The sequence below is a fragment of the Pelophylax lessonae genome, assembly GCF_965119305.1.
Source record: "Pelophylax lessonae genome assembly, chromosome: 1".
Lineage (NCBI taxonomy): Eukaryota > Metazoa > Chordata > Amphibia > Anura > Ranidae > Pelophylax > Pelophylax lessonae.
This window is the reverse complement of record NC_138768.1, coordinates 553,077,133-553,097,690: the sequence shown is the minus strand read 5'-3', so window position 1 is coordinate 553,097,690 and position 20,558 is coordinate 553,077,133. Positions and strand designations below refer to the sequence as shown.

Below are 20,558 nucleotides of genomic sequence, written 5' to 3'. Positions count from 1 at the left end.
TTTGTAAATTAAAAACCTAATGACTATGCCACTGATGAACTGATGCTGTATCTGCTGTTACATGCATCCCTAATGTAGCAGTTATGATGAATTTCCAATTGGCAGTTTTCTGTACAGGAGTGGAACTAGACTGATTTTTTTTTTTTTTTTCTGCGTTGTCTATTCATGTCTGTTTCACTGGTCCACAGGGGCTTTCCAAAATTGTGTGCTTCCTTTGTACCATCCTTATCTTGTTGGATATATTTGGAACCCTATGTATGTTGTAAAAAAAAATAATACCTTTTTAAAAGATATGATCATCTAATAAAAATTAGCAGCATCACTAAAAGCAGCACTTGTCAGTTCAGTTAGTCCCTTACATACGAATGTTCAGTTTGTGACCTTTCAAAGATACAGACATGTGTTTGGATGTCCAACCGTGTAAAGCTGGGCGTACACACTATTTCTTTTTATTTTATTTTTTTTTCGTTTAGCCCTTTGGGCTGAATGAAAAACAAAAAAACTGATAGATCGCCATACTAACACAAACAAGGTTGGTATTGCAGTCTCCCCTCTGTGCCCCTTGTGTTCTGACGGGCACTGACCCCCCCCCCCCCCTCCTTTGTACGTACGAACGAGCTCCCCAGAACGGAACCTGTTTGTAAGTAGGAGACTTGCTGTAATCAACATTTTCTTTTAAACGTGCCCATAGTATCTAAATGTACTATATCTGATTTTTTGGCCTTTTTCTCTGCCAAACTGGTTTTTAATTGTACAGCTGTTATTTTTTAACAGAGGAGTCAGATGTGAAAAAAGTAGTGTTTAATCAGTAGGTAATGCTGGTTTTCATACAAAAGAATCCCGTACATATTCATTACAACCCTGTTACAGATTGTCAGAAGGTGATTGCTGATGTCATCTTGCTTGTTTGTCTTCCCCATTCTCCTCCTTTTTTGTCTTCATCTTTACATTTCTCATGATGGACACAAGGATGACAAAATAAAAATGATTGTGATTCATTATTGTGGCTGCCTGTCAATTATTTGATAAAATAAGGCTTAGAGTGCTTAATGCTATCACTATTTTCTAATTAAACAATTTCCAAAATATTAGGTCTTTTCCCAACATTGCTGCCTGTAGTGTGAATGAGCAGAATGTACATTTCATTATTAGTGAATAAAACTCCAGCACATGCTAATTTAGTTTCTTTGTTTCCATTTCTTGGAGGGATCAAAAGAACATGGAAGATTTTGTGCCCTTAAGTCCGAGATACAGCAGCACTACAATAGATTTTCTGTTGCTTACTGGTGTGATATGCCCAATTGTGACTTGTTAAAGTGTACCAATTATTATATAAGCTCACTCTTTCTTTAAAAGTAAGAAAAGCTTACACAAGACCTGAAGCTACTTTTACTCCAGGATACTGTAGTTACCAGTTGGCTAGCCAATGCTGAAGCAGAAATTAATCCCATTTCATGCCATGGCATTTGTTTATATGGCTGTCTGCATTAGTATCGTAGAGCTTCATTAAGGTAAGTATTTCAGGACTTCTGTAAGAGCGGGAGGTGCATATAGTAACAGAGGAGAGCTTATATGAGGATAGAGCCACTTTAACTTATTTAAACCACTGCAGTCTATAAATCCTCTATAAGACTTAGCACTGTGATCAATTTATTGTATTCCTATATTAGAATGATCTTGTAACCAGTTAACATTGTATTTTTTATATATTGTACTGTTAATTTGTGTCCCACGGATCGGGTGCATGCAATCATGTCTTAAACAAGTTCTTCATAAGGTGGTCATAACAGGTCACCTTTATTTATACAAAATAGTCTAAATGGTCCACTTCGAAAGCATACAAGTGAACTGGGCAGTACAATGTCCTTTTGTGGTCATTCCATGCTCTAAGGTCAGTAGTTACGCTCTTCCCTGCAAGCATTTTATAATGATCCATTTGGCCTTCTGACTTTGCCACTCCCTGAGTTGAATCCCTTATAAACGTAAAGTCTGTCCAATCCAGTTGCGGACAGATGTTATCCTAGTGTAAACTCCTGGAAAATAGGGCCTTGCACAGCCATAGCCCCAGCTGGTTATTCCAGCTAGAAACCATCGTCCAGATGGTTCTCTGCATGCTAGCGGTCCTCCAGCATCCCCCTAGAAAGAAATATGAATAAAAGTTAGACCATTACACCTACAGAGGCAACCACACATGCACTTCTCAGTTTAATATGTTCATGTCAATTTTATACTCCAAAGCTGCTTCTAATTGCCCTTTTACAAATGAAAGGGTTGAGATGTATCAACAGTTCTTTCATTATACAGATGCACTGAATTAGATATGCTGGGTGCATTTTTCTAGGTAAAAAGTGGAACATTGGCAAATATTAAAAATGGGCGAACAGGCAGGATGTTGAATGCAGAATAGGCATGCTATGTATCTTCTGCAATAAAGTTACTTGGCTGCCTGGCTGCACCGGTACAGAGAATGGTAAAACTAGAAGGGTATCAGCTGTAGTAATTTCAGAAGAATATCCTTTTGTAACACACTCCATGAATATTTAAGTAATATATGTGAGAACTCTGTGCTTGCTAGAAAATTGTGGATTATACACCAATCATCCATAACTTTATGACCACTGCCAGGTTAAGTGTATAACATTGATTATCTCTTGAAAATGGCACTTAAAAGTGGGTAAGATCTAGTAGGCAGCAGTTGAAGCTGTTGTCTCTGAAGTTGATGTGTTAAAAAGAGAAAAAATGGCAAGCATATGGAATTGAGCCAATTTATAATGGCAAGACAACTAGGTTTGACGATTTCCAAAACTGCAAACATTGTGAGATGTTCCAAGTCTGCACTGGTCAGGACCTACCAAACATGGACCAAGGAAGGAAAAATGTCAAACTAGTGACAGGATTATGGGTCACCAAGGCTAACTGATGCACGTGGGGTAGTGGTTGGCCTGTGTAGCCTGATCTAATAGAAGAGCTACTTACTGTAGCTAAAACTGCTGAAAAAGTTAATGATGGTTCCAATAGATATGTCTCAGAACACACAATTCATTGCAGTTTGTGGAACATAGGGCTGCGTAGCTGCAGACTGGTCAGGGTACCCATACTGGCTCATGTTCACAGCCAAATGTGTCTAAAATAGGCACATGAGTGTCAGAACTGGACCACAGAGCAATGGAAGTAGGTGGTCGGATGAATCACGTTTTCTTTTACATCGTAAGTCTGGGTGTGTTTGCATTATTTACATGGTGAAGAGCTGGCACCAGGATGTTCTGTGTGAGAAAGACAAGCTGGCGGAGGCACTATGATGCTTTGGGCAATGGTCTACTGGGAAACTTTGGGTCCTGCCATTTATGTGGTTTTTACTTTGACATGTAGCACCTACCTAAACATTGTTGCTCACATTCCCTAGTGGCAGTGGCCTATTTTAGCATGATAATGCACACTGCAGAAATGGTTCAAGAATGGTTTGAGGAAGACAATGAGTTTGAGGTGTTGCCTTGGGCTCCGGATTCTTCATATCTCAATCCAATTTATCATCTGTGGGATGTGCTGGAAAAACAAGTCCAATTCATGGAGGACCCACCTTGCAACTTACAGGAGTTAACCACTTACCGACCGCCGCAGTAAATAGTCTTTTCCAGCACCTTGCAGATAAAAAATTAATTTTTTTCCTATAATAAAAAATAAAATTCATCCAGAAAAAACAGGAACTGGCTTTTTCATTCGAATTTCAGTAGCGCAGGGATGGTGATAACCTCTTACCAAATAAATGGGATGATAACATATACCAAAATATATGAATCAAATGTGATAAATATAAGCATAAAATCATAAATACATAAAAGCATGAAATCACATCAATAAGAGTCCATAAAGTCCATAGGTATAAAGTGCATAGAGCAATGAAAGTGCAAACATGAAGGATCACAGGTGCGACTTATGGGGACCACCCTTGCTTGCCACCACCACACAGTGCCGGGAGAAGTATCTGAAATTCAGACTCACCAGACGCCTATGGTTAACCACTCTCATGGACTAGGCAACAAGAGCATATAGTAAAATCAGGTTTCCTCCAGATCTCTGATTTGTGCTGCAAAGACTCCTCTGGAAGATTTCCTGGTAAATTTATAGTGAGTCTGAATTTCAGATACTTCTCCCGACACTGTGTGGTGGTGGCAAGCAAGGGTGGTCCCCATAAGTCGCACCTGTGATCCTTCATGTTTGCACTTTCATTGCTCTATGCATGTTATACCTATGGACTTTATGGACTCCTATTAATGTGATTTCATGCTTTTATGTATTTATGATTTTATGCTTATATGAATCAGATGTGATTCATATATTTTGGTATATGTTATCATCCTATTTATTTGGCAAGAGGTTATCACCATCCCTGCGCTACTGAAATTCGAATGAAAAAGCCAGTTCCTGTTTTTTCTGGATGAATTTTATTTTTTATTATAGGAAAAATTAAATGAATTTTTTATCTGCAAGGTGCTGTGCCACCCTATATGAGTGGTGGGCAGTGGGCACAGTACAGTCTGTGGACCTGACACTCACTGGCAGGCAACTGCAATTATATTACAGAAGAAAAATTTAATGAATGTTTTATCTCCAAGGTTCTGTGCCACCCTATATGAGTTGTGGGCAGTGGGCACAGTACAGTCTGTGGACCTGACACTCACTGGCACTGGCAGGCAACTGCAATTATATTACAGAGGAAAAATTAAATGCATTTTTTATCTGCAAGGTGCTGTGCCACCCTATATGAGTGGTGGGCAGTGGGCACAGTACGGTCTGTGGGCCTAACACTCACTGGCAGGCAACTGCAATTATATTACAGAGAAAAAAATGAAATTACTTTATCTGCAAGGTGCTGTGCTACCCTAAATGAGTGGTGGGCAGTGGGCACAGTACAGTATGTGGACCTGACACTCATTGGCAGGCAACTGCAATTATATTACAGAGGAAAAATTAAATTAATTTTTTATCTGCAAGGTGCTGTGCCACTCTATATGAGTGGTGGGCACTGACAGTGGGCACAGATCAGTCAGTGTGCCTGACACACACTGGCAGGCAACTGCAATTATATTAAAGGGTAAAAATGAAATGACTTTTTTATCTGCAATGTGCTGTGCCACCCGATATGAGTGGTGTGCACACAGTACAGTCTGTATATATATATATATATAGAAAAAAATAAATAAAAGCAGACTGATATACCAGCCCTAAAAATGGCTTTTTGGGGTGCTGTCAGGATGCTGTCCTTACAGCAGGAGTGGACACAGAACACTGGCCTAGCTAATGATTTCCCTATTAATTCAGCAGCAGCAGCACTCTCCCTGCTCTAACTAACTCTGCAGCTTCAGAATGAATCTAAGATGGATGCTGTCCTTGCTTTTTTTTATAGGAGGTGGGAGGGTCTGGGAGGGAGGGTGTGCTGATTGGCTGGAATGTGTCTGCTGACTGTGAGGTACAGGGTCAAAGTTTGCTCAATGATGATGTATAGGGGGCGGACCGAACATCGCATATGTTCGCCCGCCGAGGCGAACGTGAACAAGCGATGTTCGCCAGGAACTGTTCGCCGGCGAATAGTTCGGGACATCTCTACTGATAGATTTGTTTAATTTTTGAAGCCTTACAGTGGCCTGTTTCACTTGCACGGACAGCTCCTTTGAGCACATGATGTAGGTTCACAGCAATGGATTCCAAATAAAAAATACCACACTTAGAATCAACTCCAGACCTTTTACCTGCCTAATTGATGAAGAAATAACGAAAGAGTAGTCCATACCTGACCATAAAACAGCTTTTGATTCAATTGTCCAATTACTTTTGGTCCCTTGAAAAAAGGGGGGGGGGGTAGCTATTCTTAGGAGCTGTAATTTCCAACCCTTTCTCCGATTTGGATGTACATACCCTCAAATTAAACCTGAAAGTGTGCCCTTTCAGCCCATATCCATTATTTAACTATAGCTTGAATATGTTTTGGAAAATACCTGAAAAATCTAAAATTGTGCCTGTGTCCAATTATATATGAGGCTGTGTACTTTTTTTTTTTTTTAAACTTCAAATAACTGTACTTTAAGGAGTTGTAAAGGCAGGAAGGTTCTTTATCTTAATGCATTCTATGCATTAAGATAAAAAGACTTCTGTGTGCAGCAGCCTCCCCAGCACCCCCTAATACTTACCTGTGCCCCATCTCTGTCCAGCAATGTCCACGAGTCCCTCGGCCGGGCTCTTGGTCTGACTCTCCCTCCTGATTGGTGAGATACAGCCGCAGCGCCATTGGCTTCCACGGCTGTCAATCAAAATCAGTGAGCCAATCAGGAGAGAGGGGACGGGGCCGAATGGCAGCTCCGTGTGTGAATAGACACACAGAGCTGCAGCTCGGCTCAGGTGCCCTCAAAGCAAGCTGTTTGCTGTGGGGGCACTCGATAGGAAGGAGGGGCCATAAGCAGTAATGAGGGACCTGAGAAGAGGAGGAACTGGGCTGCCTTGTGCAAAACCAACTGCACAGAGGACGTAAGTATAATATGTTTGTTATTTTAAAAAAGAAAACAAGACTTTACAATCACTTTAAAAAAGTAAAAGCAAAAAATGTACGTCCTGAAAAAAATGTAAATAAACTTTATTTAAAATTTAGAGAACTGGAGGACACTGCTCTAAAAGCCCTTCTCTCTGTACATGCTACAAACTGAACATATTTTACATTTAGCTTATATAGGTAAACAAATGTGTCTTTATATAGGCTTCATGTAATAATTTGCACAAACAGGACCTTGAAAGGAGCAGCAACATTCTAAGCAAATCAGGCTCTATTGGTGTGATCCCAGGCTTTGTCTTTGAGCATGTTTACTTCTTTGAAAATATTTGCAATAATTTAATTGGTTTGCTGCTACCCTTTCATTATCTATTCTCCCTAGAGGTGGGAAAAAATTACTAAGGAAAATAAAATATCTGAGCTCGTTTCCCATAATTTCTATTTAGATGAGATATCATAATTTCAGGGTGAAAGGTCGTTGATCTATGCTCATGGAGAGCACTTGCAACTGCAAGAATAGGACATATATTAGAAGGTTTATAATTGAGACCCTGAGATTTGGGCTTAATTTCTGATTTAATGTATATTTTCACTTAAAATTTAAAAACAAAAGGCAAAGGATAAATAGTGCAATATGGGCAATTTTTACAGATAATGCTATACTAAAGACAACAAAATTTGAACAATACATACCGAGCAACTGTCAACACCTCCTTGCATGAAGCCAGCACAAAGCATTCTGGGACTGATCTGAATGGGGTAAAATTTTCTGCATGTCTGATCCCCAACTATGGTAACAGAGGCTTTCTGGAGCTGTCTTGACATTGGACCTGGGATACATACAAGCTAAAGTTCACATATGGACAAGGTGGAATCCAGACAGTATTTTACATAGTGATTTATAGAGCATTGATTTTGCTGATAGATTACCTCCTTCTTTAGTAGATCCCCAACCTGTGATAAAGCATTTGGTTCCCTCTGAAAAGCCGTGACTAGTATCTGGAAGGCAGATGGGCTTGATCAGGTTAGTAAAGGATAGTGGTGAAGGCAGCTCCAGTAGGGCCACATCATTGTCCAGCGTGTAGACATTGTAGAAAGGATGCTTATGTATCCGGAAAATCTTTTCCACTCTTCCCTCCACTCCATTAAGAAAGGGGGTTCCCAAGTATGCTGCCCACAGTTTTGGATCACTGTAGCTGACAATAATAAAAGAACAGTCACGGTGGAAAACATACAGGTTTGTAGAAAGTGTGGAAACATTGTTTTTCCGTTTTGCAGAAGACCAGAACTGAAACATGAAAACCACTAGCCACAAAATGCATCACTTTGTTATCAGTAACATTTATGGATTAAAGATCCAAATCCAATATGCTTTCCTGGAGGACTTAGATTAGTGGTGGCCATTTTACCTAATAAGTCTTCAAATGTGGCCCCTGACATTCTCAAATAAGTCCTCAAATGCAGCCCTTTGGCACTTATTGTGTAGGCCTTGGGGTTCTGCAGACAGTGGTCTGGTTTGGTGCTTAATCTAACCAGTGAAAGAATAATATTCTTTAAAGTGACTTACAATAGGTAATGGTTTGGTTATTTCTTTCACACTATACTTACAGTATATTTTCTGTGCTGTCCATCCCTTTCTTTTATAATGTTTTATTTTTCTCTCTGATCTTTTATAATGGACTTTAATAAGAGAAGTATTAAATGAAGTACAATTACATTTTAAGAGCGATGTGGGAGCACAAATGTTCACTTCTAAAGGTACTGCAATAGCAGCGGTCTTTGGCAGTTTCAAGAACATGTCTCAAGGCTATCACTGTCTTCTGAAGCATGTTCCCGGTCAGCAACCATTTCTAATAGCATGTTTGCAGTTTCTGGCTATCTCCTGTTGTAGCTTCTTCATATAACTTTCTGTAGCAATGCACTTCTGGGGGATAGAGTTAGTCCTGAGGCCTTTGTGGGACCTAATCACTGGGAAATAGGTCCTCCTTCTGCTGCCAAACTGCAGTCTTCTGAGAAAGTCTTCTTAAATTCCTTCCTCTCTCCTATTCTCAATCAGTTGAAAGTTCCTAGTAGTAGGGGAAAACCCCTGGGTGTTAGGTTGGAAGGACTTCTGCTCTCTTTTGTTTCCAGTGTTCTTGTACACTAATGTTTTCAGAGTATACCCTCATCCCTGCCTACTCTTTGGCAGCATTTATCACCCTACCCTCTTCGTTAGGGGAATTCAGGCTGCACACCTATGACTATCTAATTATGAGACTGTTTTTTTGATTGGGCAACCTCTTTTTTGTTATCTTTCTTTTTAGTTCTTTCTTTCCCTGAGGTCAAGGGTTAGAAAGGTTAGGCTTTTACTGCTGTTGACTGGCTGGTCTCCCTTTGGACATAGTTGTCTGTCCAAACTTGCCCTTAGGGATCTCTTTTTTTTGTGGACCACATTTCATTGTTGGCCTACCTTTCTTTCCTTTAAGGTAACATGTTTTTCCACATGTTTTTGGTTGACGGTTGGTCCCCCAGTTTTACTAGTTTTCTCTTAGTAGTGATTTTCTGTCCTTGTCTGGAGCACCAGGTTCTACCTCAGTGCCCTTACCCTAGATTGCGTTAGCTGTTTTTTTGCATGGTCTTTTCTTTTTCTAGACTTGATTCAGGCCTTGATTTCTTCACATGTTACGTGGTGGGATGGACCCTTTAACAGTTGGACCTCTCAATTTGGCTGTTTTTGATCTCTCAGCTGTTTCAGAATTCCTAAATTTATGTGTCCCTTGATGGTCCTTGAGGACAGCAGTATAACCTAAATGTAAAAGAATTCCTGAATTTCTGTGTCCCTCAACAGACTTCAAGAGAACGATTTTTTGGTAAGTGCAAACTTTTTTAACACTGTCAGAGCTGACCATTGAAGGGGGGGGGGGGATTTTTGTAACCCCTTACACCAGTGCTGGGGTTTTTTTATGCTGCCAATGACACTAGTTCCAGGGGTTACAATACTGTCATTTACACTAATTGTATCTTATAGTTTGTGCTTAATGTACTCCCACACTACAAGCTGTACACCATGAAGCCATACCCAATCCATTGACTATGCCTGCAGATGTTCAGTGGGTGGTGGGCCTGTGGGCCTGATACCTTTAAGGCGTTCTTTCTATTTTCAATTTTGGCAACTAAAGATGACCTCCTGAGCATTGGGCTAATTGTAGGTTAAAGTGTCACTAAACCTGCATTATAAAAAAACTATCATTAAATGCTGTATGACATGCTGCTCAAACCCACTCAGTCACTATGAAATTTGTTTTCTGTATTCTGCAAAAAAAACTGGTTGACCCTGCTGCTCTCTATCTCCACCTTCTATTGATGTCCCCAATGCAGCTAGGGATTCTGCAGAGCAACATTGGCAGCTCTGCACATGCTCAGTTTTCATTGAGTTTCTGTGCTGAGCATTTCCTCCCTATCACATCTGAACAGCCCGTGTAACTATAGAGTCATACATGTGGGTGTATACACAGTAGTAAATGACATATATTTGTATGATATTTACAGTTTATTGATATTATTTTTTTTACTCTGTATTCCAAAAGCTGTTGTGACAGGAGTCACTTTGGGCATGGGGGTTGTGGACCCCAAATTCCTTTAAAGAGGTTGGGAGGCACTATGTCCAGCCTTGTGTGGCTTTCTTATGTTTAAGTCACCCTGCATCTTTTATGGATGCAGGGTGACCAGGAGGGTGGTGAACACTGAAAATATGGTTTGGACTACTACAAATGGGACATTCATATTCAGGAATAATGCCTCCCTTGTAATATGAAGATTTTTGTTCCCATTTGCCATGAGGTCTCTGAACAGGAAGTCAACTCCTAATATGGTCATTACAGGAAGTTCTGAGGAGACGGGCTGTCTGAGGTGGCTCTCCATTCACCTATTGTCAGGTGTGCTAATGACCTCACCTGTTGTCTGCTAAGGGATGTATTGACACTCAGAGTAATGTGTATTGAGGGCTCGTTAGGGAACCATTGTTCTGTATCTGACCAATCCCTGTTGACTAATTTTCAAGTCCTCATTTGCATGGCAGCCCTTCTGGTCAAGCTATCTGACCAATCACTGCTGACTCATTTTCAAGCCCTCATTTGCATGGCTGGAGAGGCCCTCATTTGCATGGCTGGAGAGGACCTTATTGGGAACTGCAGGTACTGTGCAATTGACCAATGGGAAAGCGGTTGTTGGGGGAAGGATGTTCCAAATTCTGTATAAAAGTGTGCTGTGTTCTTCCAATAAATGTTGTTGTTCCTGTTTTACCCTCAACTCTGAGCTTTGTCTCGTTCTTGGGGGGATTCACTGTATGCTGTTGGAGACTGATTGCTAGGAGTGTAAGCTGATATATGCTTTTCCTGTTCGTCTGCTAGCAGCTATTCGTGAGGTTCCAGGTTGGAGTGCTATTTTGTATCCAGTTCGGGAGTTTGGTGTCCTGAAAGTAGCTGTGCCTGTAGCTCTGGAAGGGGAAGATCTCCTAAACGGTTTTAACCCTTTTTACGCTGAGGTTCGTAACAATTGGGGGCAAGCAGCGGGATCGTTCTCACAGCCATAAGGACAGCTACAGGAGGCACCATTCCATGGATTTACAAGTTGTAGGCAACGCATGTCTCAGTACAGCGACCCTTAAAGCAACAGGATGGAACCAGCAGCGCAGTACAGATACTCTCTGAGAGAATATGACCGTATGGTGTGGTTACGGCTGAACTTCTTCGGACCCAGTCCACTGGAGAGATCCAAGCGGTTCGTGAAGAACTTAGTGTTCGGGACTCTGCTAGACAGGGCAGAGAGAGAGGGCCAGCTGGCACGTTGGAAGGAACTCCAGCGGCAGGTACAGTTAAGGGAAGAGGAGAACCCAGTCTCCATTCCCCAGTGGCAGCCTGATTTATTGGGAATTGGGAGCCCAGTCTCCATTCTCCAGCGGCAGGCTGAGTTACAGGGGGCAGAGACAGTCAGTCCTGTCGCCCAGCAGCAGATTGATTTGTTGCGAATTGGGAGCTCAGTCTCCATCCCACAGCAGCAGAGTGTCCTGCAGGGAACAGAGAGCCTAGTCTCCTTTCCCCAGCAACAGGACACTGTATTGGGAGCAGAGACAGTCGATCTCCCTCCCCAGGGGCTGGAAGTATATTTGGGAGAGGAGCTTGTTACCCCCTCTCCCCATTGGCAGAGTGATATCCAGGGAATTGGGAGCGCAGTCTCCATCCCTCAGCGGCAGATTGAGTTACAGGGGGCAGACACAGTTGGTCCTGTCCCCCAGCGGCAGATTGAGCTATTGGGAATTGGGAGCCCAGTCTCCATCCCACAGCAGCAACGTACCAGGGGGAGACAGTAAGCCCCCCAACAGTGCAGATGGGACCGTGGTCTCTGCACTCACAGCACAGGGGGTAGGGACAGTCGGTCCTGACCCCCAGCAACAGGGCTGTTTAGCCAAAGGGAAGACAGTCGGTCTTCCCCCACAGCAGCATGGTGGTGTATCTAAAGGGGAGACAGTCGGTCTCCCCCGCCAACAACCAGGCTCCAACCAGGCTACTTCCGTGGTAGCGCTTGCAACAGGGCAGAGTACCGCTGGTCTCTGCCCACTCAGCAACCCACCAAGGCAGTCAACCAGTCCCCCACACAGCCAAGGTGAGGCACCTGGACATGGACAAATTTCTCTTCTATCCAGGTGTAGTAACCAGTTATTTTGGGTGGGCTGTACTGCTGTTTCTGTTTTGTGGGTGGGCTGCTGGACTAACAAGGGCACTGACCGGCAGAAGGTCAGATACCCTGTTAGTCTGTTTGGAAAAGGGGAGAAATGTGACGAGACCAATCTCGCCACTGGGCGTTGGAGAAGCCTGGTTGCTCGCCTCCTGCAATGTGACTATGGACCCTCTCATCAGCCCATGCTAAACGTAAACCCCATGGCGATTTGACTGTGTTTGTGGCATCCGAGCGCTGTTTGGATATGTTGAGTGCTCAGATCCAGGCTATCTGGGGATGGGTTGAATGTGGGGGTTCTGTTCAGTAGACTGGGAGTTATGCATTTTTGTGTCTTTTTGTGTTTCTTTAACCATGTGGATAATGGAGTCTTGCCTCTATCCTCGAAGCTAAACCTAATTATATCTTCCATTGTCTCCAGGATAGAGGTCGCTGTGAAAACTAGCTTTAGCTGCAGAGAGAGGGGGGGGGGATTGTTTCCAGCAGCCCCCTCCTGAGGAATGTCTACTGATTAACTGAGTGCTTTTGTCTAGAGTGGGACAGTGTGTTGGTTGGGTCTGAGACTATTGATAAGCGTGTTAATGAGCAGACCTGAGCTATATGGGGATATGTTACATGTCTGTGTTTAATGTATAAAAAGTAACTTTATGTATTTTAAAGCATATTACTGTATTTGGGTCCCCACGTGTGTAATGGAGTTTTGCCTTTGTCCTGGGAGATAATTGAATTACTTCTCCAATTGTCTCCAGGGCAGAAGGGGGGAAGCCAGGATGCATTGTGGGGATGTTTTGCTTCTGTGAGTCTGTAATGTGATACATGTCTGCCTGCGTCACAGTCTTCCATTTGGTCCCCTAGGGGAGTGTCCACCAGGTGGGAGACCTGCATAAATACAGGGGCAGGTAGCCCTCAATAAACAGACCACTGCTTGAACCTCACACGGAGCCTTGTCTCGTTCTTGGGGGGATTCACTGTATGCTGGTTTTTTTTTTTTTTTTTTAACATGTAACCAGCCGCAGAGGACTAGAAGCTGTAATGGGCTGTAAAGGCATTTAAAATGTCACCTATTGATAATTGTAAGCAGCATAGCCTATACCACCCATTCCATAAAGTACAATCCTTCACCTTTCTGGCTAAGAAAAAGTAGCCAACAGAAACAAGAGGATTAACATCAGTGACATCACCAGTTTTACCTTCTGAAAAATTCTGCCAAAGTAGAAACCGAATTTTGCTCATTAAGCTGCTTAGGTGTAATTTGCTTGAAAAGGTCTTCTATTTCTTTTTTCTTATTTATTAAGGGGGAGATCTATTTAAGTTAATTTAGTTTATTTAATTTAGTGTTTTTTGTATTTGTGCTTCTTCCATTTTTTTGTGTATTTTACTGTAATTTGTATACTGTCAATTTAATGTTTTAACATACTTTCTTTCCCACTGTCTGTTTTTTTTCTTTCTGTGAAATATTAAGACTAAGGCTAGTTGAAATCAGCTTCAGTAATGCGTTGAAGATATTTATAGTCCAATGAACTCATAAAAAACACCTTACTTTTGCCCTCTCTATTGACTCTAATGCAGTTTACTAAAGTGGCAACATTTTGCTGCAATTTTTAGATTTTTATAGAAATTAAATTTCAATCATCTCTAGTAACCAGTACAAAAATAAATGATGCCCAAGAAATAGCTACATGTCAAAACAGTGCGCAGCAGACAACAGCCAGCGGTCTGAGATCAGCACAGCTCCACATTTGTGCTCCTTTCTTCGCAGCCAGAGACTAACTTGCCACGGCCACTCTCCTCTCAGGGAACCGCTTCCCCCGACTATCTTGTTAAAGGGTATTACTGGAGCTGCACCACAATCTGTTAAAAAAAAAAAACAACTTTATTAATGAACATGACTTTTCTAGTTTTTTGCACCTATATATACATTTTGCTTGTTTCAGTAAATAAGCTATATATTTAATGTAGTTCTAAAGCCTCAAGGTTAATGCAATCTATGCATTGAGGTAAAAAAAACCTTCTCTGCTGCAGGATCCCCCCCAGCCCCTGATTATTTTTACCTGAGCCCGGATCCAGCGACGTGCACGAGAGCAGCAGCTCTTGCCGCTGTCTCCCTCCTCATTAGGCAGATTGAGTCCCATTGTCTGTGTCAATGGACACAGCAGCGGGGCTCGGGAGCGGGCATGCACGAGTGGCCCCATGGAAAGTGGCTTCCTGTGGGGGCACTAGGCAGATAGGAGGAGCTAAGAGTGTCGGCGGTGGACCCGAGAAGAGGAGGGGGTACAATTGACATTCTAACTTTTTGATTTGTTTAAAGGTAAGACTTTTCACACTATTTCTGAAACAGCTTCAGTTATTTATCCTGGATAACAGAGAAATCCATATTAATAAAGCTTGATTTTAGTAAAATCTTCAATTATATGCTCACAGAATAGAAATATATTTTAATCAGCTATAAATAATCGTTTTTAAGATTTCCCTCTCTCAAAAAACAAACCCAATGCCAAAGGGCATGTAATCTAGAAGTCAGCATGGCAAAAGGCCTGAAGCAGTGGTCTGGTATAAATAAGCAATAATTCATTGTCATTTATGGGATTTTTTGATCAACTTAGGGTTCACAGCATATCATTTTTACACATTATTCATGAATTCAATTATGACTGGCAAAATGAAAAGTGATTATTTCCAGACTTTTATGAACTGTTTTACTATGGCTGGTTTAAAGTGGTTGTAAAGGCTGTTTTTTATTTTCTTAAAATAATAATCATGCTATACTTTCCTGCTCTGTGCAGGTAAGTATTGCACAGAGTGGTCTCTTACCTCCTCTTCTAGAGACCAACCCCACCAACTCGTTCCATTTATGCTGTGAGCAGAGATTGCCAGTCTGTTGCCCCCATTGCAAGCTGTGTGTCATGGGGACATTCGTATGGGTCCTCTCCCGAGCCAGGTTGTGTGTGTCCATGGGCACACACAGCACAGCTCAACCCCTACCCCTATCTCCCTGCTTACAAGATTTGAATGACAGCAGCAGAAGCCAATGGCTTCCACAGCTTTCAGTATAGCCTGTGAAGGCAGGAAGAGAGGAGAGAAGACCTGCTTATGGGTACAGCTCTGGATTGATATAGGAGACAGGTAAGTGTTTGTGGGTGGAAGGGAGGAGCAAATAGCAAGACATATTTTAACCTAATGCACTAAGGTAAGATATGTCTTGACTTTGAAACCACTTTAACTTGCCCATTGGTTTAAAAGAGCATTCACAAATTAGGAGGCATGCAGGCTACTCAGTGATGTTTCCTGAACCCAAACTGACTTGAAATTATACCCCTCATACCCCTCCCTATTTGTTATCTAATTATTACCAATTGCTACGTTCTATATATTCCCTTATGCAGTCTTAGCAATTCCCACACTTATCATAATTAGGTCATATTATTTCAGTTAAAATTACTATTTTGCACAAACTTTCATTTTACTTTTGCACTCTACCGGTGCGAGTTCCGTCGCATTTTCTCCGGTTGCTCCAAAAAAGAAACTTCAGATTTATCTGGACTAATAAATGCCCCAGGATCTCCAGAGCAACCCTTTTTGCACACAGGCTACAGGGGGGTCTGGGGTTCCCAAAATTGCCAAATACTACCTGGCTGCCCAGATCGCCCAGTTATCCCTGCTTCATGCTCAATGCTCCAATAGATACTCCCCTGTGGGTTCTCCTGGAATTATCCAACTCTGCTCTCATCACCATGCCAACCCTTCTTTGGCCACCTCATAATCCTCGCCCATCGACTTTGAGTCCACTCATGCATCATAGCTTACAAGTCTGGGATTCTATGCAGTACTCCACTTGCCTCATGTTGCCCTTTCTGCTCTTGCTTCCAATCACTAATAATCCTCTCTTTCCCTCGGGTCTGAACCAACCACATGCATTCTCTTGGTGGGTCACCAATGGGTTTTCACATGTTCAATACTTTCTAACCACCGGATCACTTCCCACTTGGGCTTCGCTTCGGGAGACCCATGACATACCAGAAGAGGAGCTCTTCTGCTACCTCCAACTTCAGCATTGGCTCATTCGCTCCACAGGACTGCTATGTACCTGTTCTAGAAAACCACATTCAAACATATCTGCCTGCATTTCCCAGGATCCTCAGGGCCCATCTCGGCTCTCTATGCTTCTCTGAATAATCGTTCATCTCATACAGTGGGGATCGAAAGTTTTGGCACCCCAGGTAAAAATTTGTATTAATGTGCATAAAGAAGCCAAGGAAAGATGGAACAATCTCCAAAAGGCATCAAATTACAGATTAGCCATTCTTATAATATGTCAACAAAAGTTAGATTTTATTTCCATCATTTACACTTTCAAAATAACAAAAAACAAAAAAATGGCATCTGCAAAAAATTTGAGCACCCTGCAGAGATAATATCTTGTACTGCCCCCTTTGGCAAGTATCACAGCTTGTAAACGCTTTTTGTAGCCAGCCAAGAGTCTTTCAATTCTTGTTTGAGGTATCTTTGCCCATTCTTCCTTACAAAAGTCTTCCAGTTCTTTGAGATTTCTGGGCTGTCTGTCATGCACTGCTCTTTTAAGGTTTATCTATAGATTTTCAATTATGTTGAGGACAGGAGATTGTGAAGGCCATGGCAAAACCTTCAGTTTACGCCTCTTGATCTAATCCCCCGTGGATTTCGAGGTGTGTTTAGGATCATTATCCATTTGTAGAAGCCTTCCTCTCTTTAACTTTAGCTTTTTCACAGATGGCATCAAGTTACCATCCAAATTGTGCTGAAATTTTATTGAATCCATTTTTCCTTCTACTCGAGAGATGTTCCCTGTGCCACTGGCTGCAATACAACCCCAAAGCTTGATTGATCCACCCCCATGCTTAACAGTTGGACAGAGGTTCTTTTCATTAAATTCTGTGCCCCTTCTTCTCCAAACGTACCTTTGCTCATTCCGGCCAAAAAGTTAAATTTTAGCCTCATCGGTCCACAGAAATTGTTTCCAAAATGCATCAGGCTTGTCTATATGTTCATTTGCAAAGTTCAAACCCTGATTTTTGTGGTGAGGACGTAGAAGAGGTTTTCTTCTGCTGACTCTTCCATGAAGATCATATTTGTACAAGTATCTCTTTATAGTGGAATAGTGTACCACAACTCCAGTGTCTGCCAGATCTTTCTGGAGGGATCGTGCAGTCAAACGTGGGTTTTGAATTGTTTTTCTCACAATCCTGCGAGCTCTTCTGTCTTCCAGATCTTGCTTTAACTTCCACTGTTCCTGATGACTGCCATTTCTTAATTACATTCCAAACAGAGGATATTGACATCTGAAAACGCTTTGCTATCTTCTTATAGCCTTCTCCAGCTTTGTGAGCGTCAACTATTTTCAGTTTCAGTTTTCTAGATAACTGCTTAGGAGATCCCATGGTGCTGATTGTTGGGGCAAGGTCAGATGAGTCTGGGCATTTAAAACCTTTGAGATTGACATCACCTGGTCTTCCCAGACGATGATTGAGAACAATCCATTACACTGGCAGGTCTCAGCCTTGCAAAGGGGGCGCAGTGCATGCTATAAATTCTGCAGGGTGCCCAAACTTTTGTAGAAGCCATTTTTTTGTTTTCTGTAATTTTGAAAGTGTCAATGATGGAAATAAAATCTAACTTTTGTTGACATATTATAAGAATGTCTAATCTGTAATTTGATGCCTTTTGGAGATTTTTCCATCTTTCCTTGGCTTCTTTATGCACATTAATACAAATTTTTACCTGGGGTGCCCAAACTTGCAATCCCCACTGTATTTCTCTCACTTATGTAGCTCAGTGGCAATGAGATTTGGCAACTGAAATAGACTTGGCAGGCTGGAGTGTGGCCTGGTCTTCTGTGGCCAAATGCTTGTTTAATACAGCAACCTTGGAGGCGGCATATAAGGTGCTCCTACTTTGGTATTGGGTCCCTTCTTGCATTACCCATGCCAATCCATCCTACAGTGACCAATGTTTCTGGGGGTTCTGGCCATCAGGGTGACAATGTACGTATATGGTGGAAATGTCTTAGACTAATTGGTTTCTGGTCTCGGGTATTTGGCCTCCTATTTGTCCTATTTGGTATTTGTCCAATTCCAGGTCAATGGAAACTTGCTTCCTACCTATTTCTGTCAGCCAAAAGAACGATTGCCTCAGCCTGGAAAAAACTATCTGTCCCGTTTCAGGGGGGGTAAAAGATCACATGATTGATCCTTATCGCGTTGATGCTTAATGAATAGATGTCGAACATCCGCATATGCCTTTCCTAACCCCCCCCCCCCAGCTAGCTTGAGCCACCTGTGACTGACGGTCCAGATGTTCCCGAACCCTTCCCTTTTTCCCATCTCTTGGTCCCTATCCTTCTGGCCTCCCTTTCATTCTTAGACTCCCCTATCCCTTCTCTAGTTCCCTATTCAGTAGGTGAGTGACCTCCCTCCCTTTAGCTTCACCTTTCAGTCTAATTTTCTTCTGTTTTCTGCTCCTTTATTCTTTTGAGTTCAACTTTGGCTGTACATTGCACCACCTTTTGGATTTTGACGGGCCTTGGGGGTGCCCTGTAGTTATGGGAAACCTCTCTGTGACCCCTGGATCCTGACGGTATTGTTCACAATGAAATGTACTACTGCTGTGTTAGCTCTCATTTTTTCTGTTTATGTGTCGCTTTATCTTTGCCCTTCTTATGAGCTAATACCTTTTTCAACCTCAATGCTAGCCCCTGCGTGGGCGGAACATTTGCATGTTAACCACTTGTTAAAACTGAATAAAAACTATTGAAACAGAAATTAGTATTCCAACAACACTCCCATCTTTGGGAAAAACAGACTATCATTAAAAAAAGAGCTACTTTTCTTAACACCCCTTTTACTTTCTTCTCTTTCTCCCTCTTTTTCCTTTTTCTTTTTTTTTTAGCATTTTACTTGAGTCCAGGGGTTCCTTCTTTTTCCATGTCCTTTTTTACAAAAAACAAAAATAAATCAAGGGTCTGCCTTGATCATCAGCCTCCATACTATGTGATTCCTTTATATTGCTTCAATGACATTTTATGAGTATGAAATATGAATTTCTATGTACGCATAGTACATTCTTGCAGACCCTCCGATTACCTTCTTTATATGTAATTGTTCTCAATATTTCAGTGTGCTGGTGCATTTTTCATGTGAATGCTTACATATTAACATTCTTTGTAAATCCTCCTTTTGTGCCCGGAACATGGCTGTGTATTGTTAACTAAAACATTTTCTTGTAAAAACAGTTAGGCCAAAAACTTTTTTCTTAAAGACATTACAAACTTTTCTACCTGCACATGGTATTAATCATGTGGTTTTATGATGTCATTTGTTGGCCTGCCCTGTATACATGGCCTATAGTACAGTAAATCTTCACATTCCAGTGTCGGCAATTTCTGTTTGTGTTCAAACATGAGGCAAGTGGCATGGCACTACACAGGGTAATGTATGACCTGTAGTAGTCTGAGAACTGACACTTCCTGTGAAGAAACTATATATCCCACAATCCCTGGGTCTCTCAGTCTAGTGCTCTGCAGGTGAGAATGAATTAGATTTTACAAACACAAACAGACAGAGCATTCATTGACACAGAGCATTTAGTGGTACAGCTAGAAGATGTTTCTTTATTACTTTAGCACTCCCACAATTGTGATGCAACACAGAATGGATGCACTGGATGCTGTGTGGCCCAGAACAAGAAGTTGTTTTTTTTTTATTAGGGACAGGCTAGCTGTAGCAAATAAAGGAAATAGGGGAATTGATCAGCCATGACAAACTGTGAGCCCCTTACAACATAACACAAATGACAGGGGAAAAATATCTGCACTAATATCTAATTACAACAACAAAAACATATGGAAGAGTACAATGCCTTTAGGCAAGGTTTGCCTAGTTTTATACTAATGACTGTGGTACCTCATGGTTTTCTCATACACAGGCAGGTATACAGATGGTATGGTGCCACACATCCATATACATAAACAAGCAGTGTTTATTTGTGTCTGCATAAGTCATGTAACAGGCATTATATAACTGTTTTCTAATTCTGTCATTTTTTCCCGTCGTACTACATCTACTCACCGCAATTCAGCTCATCTGAGCCATTATGGCAGTCTGGGATTCCATCACACTCTGGGTTTGTCTTGCTGATGCAAAGTCTATTAGAACACTTATATGTAGAAGTGGTACAGGGCACTAAAATAAAGACAGAAAGCTTACTTGAAAACAGTGATAAGTATGATATGAAATAAAACAAAGCTTGGTTCAATTGCCTAAAGAAGTAATAATAT

At 41.7% G+C, this 20,558-nt stretch overlaps 1 protein-coding gene across 4 annotated transcripts in view; it reads right to left on the bottom strand.

The window, feature by feature from the left end:
• Nucleotides 1–1,796: 1,796 nt before the first annotated feature.
• The window catches only part of TMPRSS9 (transmembrane serine protease 9), a 210,483-nt gene continuing 191,721 nt past the window's right edge, over nt 1,797–20,558 (bottom strand). For all 4 annotated transcript variants that reach the window (XM_082255368.1, XM_082255367.1, XM_082255370.1 and 1 more), the window contains exons 17-21: nt 20,350–20,463; nt 13,930–14,101; nt 7,469–7,734; nt 7,232–7,368; nt 1,797–2,136 (exon numbers count right to left, since the gene is read on the bottom strand). In XM_082255368.1, the coding sequence (XP_082111494.1) occupies nt 1,975–2,136; nt 7,232–7,368; nt 7,469–7,734; nt 13,930–14,101; nt 20,350–20,463 (851 nt within the window). In that variant the 3' untranslated portion in view covers nt 1,797–1,974. The remainder of the gene's footprint in view (nt 2,137–7,231; nt 7,369–7,468; nt 7,735–13,929; nt 14,102–20,349; nt 20,464–20,558) is intronic.